This window comes from Otolemur garnettii, unplaced genomic scaffold, assembly GCF_000181295.1.
Source record: "Otolemur garnettii isolate 467f Iridium unplaced genomic scaffold, OtoGar3 scaffold00043, whole genome shotgun sequence".
NCBI classification, from domain to species: domain Eukaryota; kingdom Metazoa; phylum Chordata; class Mammalia; order Primates; family Galagidae; genus Otolemur; species Otolemur garnettii.
Window position 1 is genome coordinate 6,264,862 of NW_003852438.1, and position 11,291 is coordinate 6,276,152.

The following is an 11,291-nucleotide window of genomic DNA, read 5'->3' on the forward strand; positions in this document are numbered from 1 at the left end:
CGTTTTTTGGTTGCAGCCATCATTGTTGTTTGGCGGGCCCGGGCTGGGGATTCGAACCCGCCACCTTAGGTGTATGTGGCTGGCGCCTTAGCAGCCTGAGCCACAGGCGCCGAGCCTAACTGCTCTATTCTTAAGTTGGGCCTTCCCATTTAGGGACTGGAGATCTCCACAGAGATTTCTGAGCGTCCCCTTTGCTCTGGTTAGAAGGCTAGACTGCCTGAGACAGGGCATGGAGCCCCTGCCCTTTCAGGGCCTCTGAGAAAGATTTCAGGGGCTGAGCTGGAGCCCCTTAACAAGAGAGGGATATTCTGCTCTGTGCTCACAATAGCTCCCTTCTCTCTGCCTGCAAAATGCCCTTTTGTGTACATCAAGGGCCGAGAGCTGGGAGGGGAATGAGGCAGAGGGGCCAGGGGCTGGTATTTGTCTCTGGAGCTCTGGGATGCCCAGATGCTGCTTGCATCTCCTGACCACACCCAACACCCTCAGAGCTGATTGCCTGAGGCATGGGCCCCCAGGCTTGGACTACCAGCCTAGAGCGGTCCCTGGACTGGCTTGTCCCCCTCTTGTGGCCTAGGCCCTGCTCCTGCTGTGTTTCCTGCTGTACTGACTCCAGGGAACGTATCTGCTGGCTGGTTTCTCTCACACTGACTCTCCCTCCATAGGCCTCCACCATGGACAGAGGCCAGCTCCTGCCCCTCCCTGGTATCCTGGCTCCTTCTGCCTGGCCCTGAATGCTGAGGGGTAGTGTGAATGCTGGCCAAGGCCTGTTGGCTCATCCAGAGAGGTAAGTGCTTTACTGTTGTCCTTTGAACACCCCTGGGGCCTCCGAGCAGGTGGGGTTTGGGACAGAGGTGGGTGTGGAGCTGCATGAAGCGGATGTGGTTTGGGGGATGGAGGGGGAAGCCCTGCAGAGGTGGCAGGCACAGTTCTGCTCAGCATGGGAAGATCTGATTTCTTCAGAGGTGGGGGTAATGTGGAGGTGGGTATGGGGGAAGCCTTATTATCTGAGCAGGATGAGCTGGAGGTCTCTGGGCCCGGGTGACAAGGGCTAGTGGGGGGAGGGAAGATGACATTTGTTCCCAAGGCAGCATGTGCCTGGTTCCAGGAAGCTGGTAAAGTGGTATAGGGTCGCTGGGGGGTGGGCAGGGAGTATAGCGGGACAGCCATGGCAGGGGGCAGCTAGCCTATGTCCAGATGTAAACACTGCATAGCAGAGTGCACAAAGGGAAGGCCTGGGCCAGCCCTCCCTCTCTGAAAGGGTGGTGGCCATCCCTCCTCATCATGACAAGCCTATAGGTTCTGTGGGGTCTATGGTATTGGGGAGGGGTGCCCTGTATGAATGGAAAGGCAGAGACAGACTTCCATTATCCATCCAATATCCTTGAGAGGGAACCTGACTTATGACTGTGACCATAGGGATCATTGGTCATCTAGCATATCTCCACCTCTTGCAGATGAGGAAATGGAGCTACAGAAGGGAGAAGTGACTTTCCAAGGATCCTGCAGTAAGCCTAGGATCCAGGTTTCCTGGCTTCTGCCTGGCCCAGAAGCCTGGTCTCAGGGTGGAGGATATGCCTTCCTTGTCTGAGGGTGTGTCTAGAAAAGGCACAAGTGGATCTGTGGTGCAGGGTAGAGGGTAGGAATGGAGTTTCTATCTGGCCTTCCCTGGGGCACCTGACATACTGGGATAGGGTAAGGGCACTGTAGTCCTGGTTACCATGCCTGAGGAGGGAGAGCTCATATTGGCACATGGACAGGGGCCCTGTGATTCCCTTCCTCCTTCCCCAAGACAGCAGGCCATCTCTGAGCAATAGCCCCCTCAGGCCTTGAGAGATCCCTGAGGAAACTGGAGCCGGCTCAGTGTCTCCACTCACAGTCCCAAACACTGTGGGCTTATGCAGGGGTAGTTTCAGGGCTCAGAGAATCCTAGAGGACTGGGACAGGAAGGAGGAGTTTCCATTCTGAGCCTATGTGGAAGGGAAAGCTCTTGGAAGCAGGGCCTCCTGTTCTGGGGACTGGGCTGTGTGTGCACCTGGCCTCCTGCTGGCAGTAGGCTCTGTGCCACCAGCCTTAGGCTGGGGACAGGGAGAGGAATTACTGTAAGTGGGCGAAGCAGGTGTTCTCTAGTCAGCCGGAAATCTGGACTTGGGAAGCACGTGAGTGAAGATGAGAGCAGTGGCCAGGTGTCCCTCCCTTTGCTCAGCCTTTACCACTACCGGCAGCCCAGACCCAGCTTCTTGTGTGCCCAGCTTTCCCTCTGGGTATACAGCAGCCATGGTGGGCAGAATTCTTTATGTTTATCCCGTTGTCTGGGTGATGGTGGTGATTGGGTGGGACTCCCATGCCAGATACACTGCCAAGGCCACCCTGAGGGGCTGCCAGCCGAGCCCCATGAGTGCTAGGGCTGCTGGTCTTGTGACGTGGGCACCTGTCTGCCAGGCCCGGGCACGGGCCCAGGGTCACGCTCATGCCGGGGCTCCCGTCAGCTGACTATTTTGGGCTCTTGCTGACCTGGGCCAAAGTCAGGCCCAGCCAAGAGGGCCTGAAGCAACTCCCCCCCATCCCCAGAGGCCAGCTCTGGTTTCTGCTATATAAACAGAGGAGGACACACTGCCTTGGAGGCAGCTCCACATCCCAGAGCCTGCTCAGCTGGTGAACAGCCTCAGCCTCAAGGATAGGCTGACAAGTCCATCACGTTGCACCCTACAGGGCTCTCTGAAGCCACCAGGAAGAGCCCCTGACCAACCTTGGGGTTCTCCCTTCATGTGGTGATACAGGATCCCTGAGGGTCTAAGCAGATTGTGAAGCAGAAGCTGGTGAGTTTTGGGGTGAGGACATGGAGGCATAGGGACTGGGCTGTTTGGATTTTTCCCTACTGTGACCATCATACCACACCCTATGACCTCAAGGAGGAGGGGGAGAGGAGGAAGCAAGTGTGGCTGACCATCCTGAAGAATGAGAGTATAGCCTGACTACAGTGGGTGATGGGAGTTGAACTTGGGAACCCTCTGTGATTGAGAGCTACAGAGGCAGAAACAGACAGGTGATGCTGTCTCAGTCCTTCCTCAGAGGTTTCCTACAGGGTCTTGATCTTCCTGTCCAATCTGGCCTGGATGACACTGGTCTGTTCAGGCAGGAGAGGGATGCTGCAGTAAGCCGTGACTTTGGTGTCCATCAGGGTCCCTAAGGATTGGCCTCTGAATGGGGTCCCTAAGCCCCCCACTGGTTGGGACTAGGTGGCTGGCCAGAGCCTTGGTGTCCTGCTGAGCCCTCAGTCCTTTGCCTGCTCTCCGTGCCAGGCCTCCCAGCTGTTTTTGGTGCCTAAGGAGCAGGACTGGAGTGAGGTCTGGCAAGTCTGCCAGCGAGCTTGCCACAAACACGCTCCCAGGACCTGGGCCAGGGGCTTTGGCCTGGCACGGAATAAGTGGCAGTTCCTTACGTAGGAGGCTCTTATGCTCTCCTTGCCAGTTCTCAAAAAAAATATTTTCCCTTTCTGAACGTGAGTCTCTAAACGAATCCAGAGCCTGTGCTAAAAATACCATAACAATAGGAAAGTGCATCAGTCTTTCCGGCTGGGGCTTGTTATCAGACGTTTTTATTTTGGAATTTGAAATTTGGCTTGCGGTAGCTGGATGGAGACCTTGGGCAGGGGCAGGGGGGGAATTTGGTGAGCGTCAGTGTTCTGCAAGGTGGTGAGACCCTCCAAGGTGGGAGGAGAGAGGAGCTGGCCAGGAGGAGCTCAGCAGACCAAGGGGGGCTGGAGAGAGATTTGAGGCGTGGGCTAACCTTTCCCAGAGAACTCCATCATCTTGTCTATGTTTTCCAGCCCTGTCTGGCTATTTTTCCTGAAGACTGATATATATATATATATATTTTTGGAGATAGGGTCTCTCTCCGTCTGTCACTCAGGCTGTAGTGCAGTGACGCCAACATAGTTCTCTTCACCCTCAAACTTCTGGGTTCAATCAATCCTCCTGCCTCAGCCTCTCAAGTACAGCTGGGACTATAGGCATGCACCATTTATAATTGGCCTGACTGGTGGTGCCTGTAGCTCAGTGAGTAGGGCACTGGCCACATACACTGAGGCTGGCTGGTTTGAACCTGGCCAGGGCCAGTTAAAACAACAATGGCAACAATAACAAGAAAAAACAGCCAGGTGTTGTTGCAGGTGCCTGTAGTCCCAGCTACTTGGGAGGCTGAAGCAAGAGAATTGCTTAAGCCCAAGAGTTTGAGGTTGCTGTGAGCTGTGATGCCATGGCACTCTATCCAGGGCGACAGCTTGAGACTCTGTCTCAAAAAAAAAAAAATCATAACTAGCCTGGCTAATTTTTTTTGTTTGTTTTTTGTAGAGATAGGGGTCTTGCTATATTGCTCAGGTTGGTCTCAGACTCTGGCTTCAATTTATCCTCCTGCTTTAGCCTCCTAAAGTATTAGGATTACAGGCATGAGCCACTGCACCCGGCCTGGAGTCTGATCTTATACCTTAATGTTGTAATTTCTTCTGGTTTGAGAGGCGGATGGGTGTGGAGAAATCAATGGACTGAAGATGGCTTCTGTGACCACAGCCTGACCTCCTTAATTAATAGCTTTCTCTAGAGTATTAATTGAGCACTTGGTGCACACATAGGGGATTTTCCTGGCTTTGGAAAGAGCCACATTTCTGGGTATACACTTATTCCTCTCACTCACTCCTGGAGTGGGGAGATGTACAGATGGGTTACTGTTTATTTCTAGTTCTTGGAGAAGAAGGACTCCCTAGTGTCTCCCTAGTCTAGCTGAGGACCCTGGTGTCTGCCATCCCTGCCTGCCGCCCCGGCCCCAGCCTCAGGATCCCGCTGTAGGCTCCTAGAGTCTGGGGACCAGTGCTGAGTTTTGATGTTAAGCCTTTCCCTTCATTGTGAATTGGATTCTCCTGGTACCAGGACTTGTGACTTTGTATGCATTGGGCAGATGAGGGAACAGTCTCACAGAGGGCAAGGGACTGGCCCTAGGCCACATATCAGGCTTTCTGGCTCCTGGTTAAAGATGCCCTGATAGCTCTTCCACCTTTTGCCCCTGCTGACAAGTTGGGGGAGAGAGGATGGGCACTGGCTACCTGCCTGTGTCCTTGGAAGCCTGCTTTTGGGGAGGTAATGTTACGTTTGGTCATATCTCAGGGCTAGGAAAGGGCTAGGAGATCAGAGCCAGAAACCTGGACCCAACCCTTCACCTCTGGGTCCGGAGCTGTCCTGGGAAGCTCTGGGGGCAATGGGCAGTACTTCCCTGCCCACAGCACAAATCCCCTGCCCACTGCCAGGGCAGGAAGAGGAAGTGGCCAGATTAGGGCTGGTGAAAGGCTCTGGGGTTCAGGAGGGGAAGCTCCCTGGGCCACTTCCCAGCTGGAAGGCAAAGCTCACACCTCTACCCACCCCAGGGGAAGGATGTGGAGGCCTGTGGGTGGGGATGGTCTCAGTGAAAGTAGAGCAAGTTCCTGCCCTCTGCTCAGGCCCAGCCCAAGGTGGGGGGGGGGGCAGCGTGGGAAAGGGGCCGTGTAATTCCACTTCCTCTGTTTCCTATTACCCAATTCCACGTCCAGCACTTTGACTGAGGGATGATGGTGGACATTGACTGCCCATTTTGGGCCTGCCCTGGACTGCTTCAGGATGTACAAAAGGTCCTCCTTCCAAGGCGTGGGAGACAGTGCCCATGCCACCATGCCCTCATGGTGTTCTCATGCTGGTGGGGAAGGGGTGGGTAACAGCACATGATAAGTCCTTGGGCCTCACAAGGTTTGATGAGGAGGGATAAGGGCCTGGCGAACAGTACATTCAAAAAATATATTGTGTTGTCAGGCAGGGCCTGTGGCTCAGTGGTAGGGCGCCAGTCCCATATACCGAGGGTGGCGGGTTCAAACCTGGCCCTGGCCAAACTGCAACAAAAAAATAGCCAGGTGTTGTGGTTGGTGCGTGTAGTCCCAGCTCCTTGGGAGGCTGAGGCAGGAGAATTGCCTAAGCTCAAGAACTGGAGGTTGCTGTAAGCTGTGATGCCACGGCACTCTACTGAGGGCCATAAAGTGAGACTCTGTCTCTAAAAAAATAAAAAATTAATTATAAAATTGTGTTGTCAGTATGAGGACCTCTTTCTAATATCAGATACCGCAGCCTCTCCTAACTGTACTCATACTCTGTCAACTGAACAAATACATAATAAGAAGCTGCCATTGTGATTTCAGAAACATACATGCGAATGAATTTATTTTCTGTAAATTCTAGCTGCATCTGCACCCACTGGAATATGTATCTCTTTCCCATTTAGGCATGGCTATTTTTTAAATAAATTTTTTGGGGGCAAAGCATAACATACATACAGAAAAGTGTGCAAATCATATTTAAGAGTATAATCTGATGACTTCCAGAGTGAGCACACTTGCACGACTATCGTCCAGATGGAGAATGAGAACACTCCCAGTCCCACCAAAGACACCCTCAAAGACACCTCTATTTTCAATTTTTGTGGTTTTGGGGTATATTTGTAGGAATCAAGGCTGATGGCCCAGAAGCCACGGCCTTGGGAGTTCAGAGTCAAGGGCAGTTAGTATAGCACAGAACAGGGAGTTAGGGGACCTTAGTTAGGGGACCTTAGAGTCCTGCCTCTGAACCTCTGTTCCCTTATTTATAAAATCCAGACTGTAATTCCAAACCAGAAGGGTTGGGGAGAGTAGTGTTTCTGTTTATTTATTTATTTATTTGTTTTAGAGACAGAGTCTCACTTTATCACCCACGGTAGCGTGCCGTGGTATCACAGCTCACAGGAAACTCCAGCTCTTAGGCTTAGGTGATTCTCTTGCCTCAGCCTCCCAAGTAGCTGGGATTACAGCTACACAATGCCCAGCTATTTTTTTGTTGCAGTTTGGCCAGACCAGGTTTGAACCCACCACCCTTGGTATATGGGACTGGCGCCCCACTCACTGAGCCACAGGAGCTGCCCTGTTTGTTTTTTGAAACAGAGTCTCACTTTGTTGTGTCTGGTAGAACATCATGGTGTCGTAGTGTACAGCAATCTCAAACTCTTGGTTTCCAGTGAACCTCTTACATCAGCCTCCCGAGTAGCTACGACTACAGGCACCCACCACAAGGCCTGGCATTTTTTTTTAGAGACAGGGTCCCCACTCTTGCTCAGGCTGGTCTTGAACTCCTGAGGTCAAGCAGTCTGCCCCTCTCGGTCTCCCAGAGTGCTTAGATTATAGATGTGAGCCACCGTACACGGTCTAGGGAGAGTATTAAATGGGAGAATCTATGTGAAAGTGCCTGGGCCAACGTCTGACCCACCCCCAGTGAGAAAGTGCTTATTATGAAGAGTTAGGTGAGCTCAGGTCTTGGAGGATGAGCAGGAATAGACTAGAAGAAGGACTAGAAGAAGGTGACGAGAAGAAATGTGCCCAGTGGGTCAAACAGTATATGGAAAAGTGGGTGATGAGAAGGTTTAATTCAAAGTCCTTATGTGGGGCAGTAGGGAGCTGGGCATGGAGGCCTGAGTGGCACTGTCTCAGCTCCAGCATGACATCTTCTCACCCTGCCCTTCCTGTGTTATCACAGCCTGGCCTACCTTCAGGTCCTTGCCTCTAGTTTTAGATGCCTCTCCCATTATTACCTCCCACCTCCCCCTCCCCCACAAGGAGCTGTCTAGTCTGAGACCAGCTTTTGCTCTAGCCTCCCTAAGTCTTCATCAGTCACGCCTTTCTCCAGAGTCCTACCTTAATTGGACTCTGCTCCTGCAGAGCTCCAGGCCACCATCCCTAGAGGGCTCTTGAAGCCTGGGATTGTCAAGCCCCTTTACCCTCTCTCCCCTCTGTCTGGGGGTAGGTGCTCCACATGGGTACCCAAATGAGTGTCCCACAGAGCGACTTTGCCTTTTTCTCCTTATTTACTGATCTTCAGAGTGTGATACTTTCAGACCTCCATACGAATGGCCAGGTGGCAGCTACAGTTCCTCACCCTCCTGGTTTTAGGGCAGTGGGACTGCAGCCTCCACTAACGGCAATAGGCCGGAGAGGTGGGGCTGGGGCTGAGGCCCAGATCTGGAGGCTATATGCTAAGAAGGTTGATACAGACCAGGGACCTGGATGGCTCCTTACCACATTTGCATTTCATGGCTGGGGCTGATGGGTAGGCTCCTACAGGGTGGTCTGTGCCACTTTTTACAAATGTCAAGTAGTAGGAAGGAGAGGAGAGTGCCAGGGCTCTAGGCTGGCTCAATTCTCAAAGAACTGAGGTATAAGTCTGGTTTTGAGCACAGACTGGTTAAGCCACAGATGATACACCTATTCTTGGTAGTTGGTGGAAGGAGCATTGACTTGGCTGGTCATCTTTTGCCATATATTAAGTTGGTTTTATTTTCTGAGGAAGACTCTGACACAGCCTGGGCCAGTTCTACCCAGCACAGACTTGCTGTGTGCTCCTAAGCAAGGTGCAGTTTCTCTTGGAACCCTTACAAACCTTTGGTTCTAATCTGCAAAATGGGAGGACTTGAATCCTATTAGTGTTTTCAAACCTTTTTTAGCTGTAGAATCATTTTCCACAGAAGGAGTCCCCAAATCCAAGTGAAATCTTATGCAAAATTTCAAGAGAAAGAAAAACACAACTTTGGCTGAGATAGGGTGGGGATCCTGGATGGGTCAAATTGGCACCCTCCTGCACCTGCTTCTCCTTTGCCAGCTGGCCTTGATGGTTTTTGGAAGATGGTTTGGGACAACCCAGAGCTCTCTGCAGGCTCATTCACATTGAGATTGTATACTGGGGTGAAAAGATCTGGCAGGTTCTGACCAGATTACTGAATGAGATTGATATCACAGTTGTCCCTCTGAATGTAAAGGGGAATGGTTCCAGGACTCTTGCAAATACCAAAATCTGCACATATTCAAGTCCTGCAGTTGGTCCCATGGAACCTGCATATACAAGAAAAGTTGGCCCTCCATATACACAGACTTCGCATCCTACCCATGTGTTTGGTTAAAAACTGTCCACTTGGGTGGCACCTGTGGCTCAAAGGAGTAGGACGCCGGCCCCATATGCCAGAGGTGGTGGATTCAAACCCAGCCCCAGCCAAAAACTGCAAACAAAACAAAACAAAAACAAACAAACAAAAAAACCCCAATCCACTTAAAAGTGGACCCTGGCAGTTCAAACCAGCATTGTTCAAGGATCAACTGTATATGAACACTGCTCCATCCATGGTAGACCATGAGAATTCAGAAAGAGGACACAGGCTGGTTAAGGGGTAGTTTTCTAAATAGCAGTGGGTGAGGTGGAGAGGTCAAGGGCATATCCAGTTGGTCTGCTGGAAACAGTAAGGGCTGTGACTGGCAGAGGGAAGGGGCAAGGTGTCCAAGAGGTTTTCCATAAAAAGAATTTGAGGAAAAAACGAAAAGTTGCAAATGGGACATGAGAAGAGATGAGGTGGCAGGCAGGGAGTGCAGAGATGAAGTTTGAAGTAGACCTTTGACTTTGCAGAAACAGGGGGCCAGGGACTAGGGTGTGGGAATCTTGTGATGGTGGCGAGGGTGGGAGTAAGGAGCAGGCAGTGCCTCTAGGCCAAGAGAAATGCTAACCGGTGAGGGGAAGAGGTGAGAGCAGGGTTGGTGGGTGTAGGCACAGTGAGGAAGAACTGTGGATGATGACTTAAATAGGAGAAGGGAAATGGGCGAGGGGGCACTCTGGGTTCTCTTCTCCTTCTCAATATGTGTATTTAGCCCTTCTTCCTCCTCTCTTGGAGAGGAGCCTCAGAGAGATGGGGTGGAGAGGTGACAGCCAGACTATGGAAGGATCCAGGTGGCTGCAGCCTAGTCTGTACTGATGATACAGCCCAGGCAAGCTGTTTCCTGCTCCATTGTGCAGGTGATAACTGGTCAAAGCTGCTCTCCCCAGGGGCCCTGAAGGCGGGGTAGGAGGGCAAGTGCTCTCTGATGGTGGGCAGGGGGGAAAGAATGGTGAGAGATCATGAAAAGATACCCTAGAAATGCAGTCCGTGCCCCTGGGTTCCACCCCAGTGTGGCACCACCTCGCTGTGTGACCTTGAGCAAGTGCTATTATTTCTCTGGGCCTGTTTATTTATAAAATGGGGAAGAGTTGGCACAAGTTTGAAAATATTTCTCAGGCTCCACCCGGTTCTGAAATTCGGTGATTTCCCAACTAGGGTGCACTCACCCTGTACGAGGCTGGGGAGAGACGGGTGAGAAACCCAGTTTAGCATGTGAAGCACAGCCCATTAGCTGAGCTTGGGCCCGGCAAACCCCTACCCTTGGGAAGGTACTTTGCAGCGGAGATTGCCAGGGGAGACTAAGCGAGGCCTCTCACTGACTCTGGGGCAAGCTCTCTGCTGAGACCCTGCTAGTGGCGACGAGTCAAGCGCATAAGCTGCACTCTGAGCAGACGCGTGAGCACCAGCGTCTCAGAGTGTGTCCCTAAGGTGCCCGCCCCAGCCCTCGGCCTGCTCAGGCCGCCCCGCAGCGGCAGGGGCGAACCCCAGGTCTCCTGGAAGGACTTGGGAGGTTGCAAAGGCGGGGCCGAGTACGGAGGGAGCTGGAGGGACCAGCACCGTCAGCTCCCAGGAGCAGCCGGAGGGTGAGGAAATCCTTGTCCGGGGAAGACCTGCGGCCGCAGCTCTAGAGCGCCCTCTTCTCTGGCTCCGGCCCTCCAGCCCGTTATTTCGGACTTGGGGGTCCCCGACTGTGACCTGGGCCCAGAGGGGGGAGCCTAGCGGGTCCCGGAGCTGCTATTTTTAGGCTGCGCGGCGGGCGCGAGGAGTCTATTTATAGATCAAACAATCCGCGCTCCCTGCGTCAATGGAACCCCGCGTGCGTCACGCGCGCAGACATTCCAGGCGCCCCTCCTCGCCCCGCCCCCGCTCGGACGGCCTGAGTCGCGCCCTCCCGCCCGGCGCTGCCGAACTTGCTCTAACTTCCTCGGCCGAGCCGGGCAGCGCCGCCACCGCCGCGCCTGGGTGAGTAGAGCGCCGAGCTCACACTGGAGCGTTGGGCCCTGCCCCACTCTTTGTCTGAGACCGGCTCCCCCCCAACCCCGAGCGTCCGCTGGGGACAGGGACTGCTCCCCAGGTCTCCCCTCAGCCCTTCAGACTCCCTCCCCGCCTGCTTCGGGGCAGCTCTGCGGGCGGTGCAGGCTTTGTCTGCGGGGATCGCCCGTGAGAGGTGGGAGGCCTTGGCTGGGACCCCCCCAAGCCGAACTCGGGCGCTGGGCTTAGTGGGAGCCGCGGCGGGCGACCGGACTGGCGTTCCTGGTGCTGTAGCCCTAGCTGGG

At 53.4% G+C, this 11,291-nt stretch overlaps 1 protein-coding gene across 2 annotated transcripts in view; it reads left to right on the forward strand.

Annotated features, from left to right (window-relative positions):
* Positions 1-375: 375 nt before the first annotated feature.
* Positions 376-11,291, forward strand: part of NR4A1 (nuclear receptor subfamily 4 group A member 1) — a 19,082-nt gene continuing 8,166 nt past the window's right edge. The window contains exons 1-2 of one of the 2 annotated variants that reach the window (XM_023513560.1): positions 376-784; positions 2,710-2,816. Coding sequence is in view for 1 of the 2 variants with exons in the window: in XM_023513559.1 (XP_023369327.1) it covers positions 751-784 (34 nt within the window). In the remaining variant the exon portion in view is untranslated. The remainder of the gene's footprint in view (positions 785-2,709; positions 2,817-11,291) is intronic. The other variant, XM_023513559.1, reaches the window with a different exon arrangement.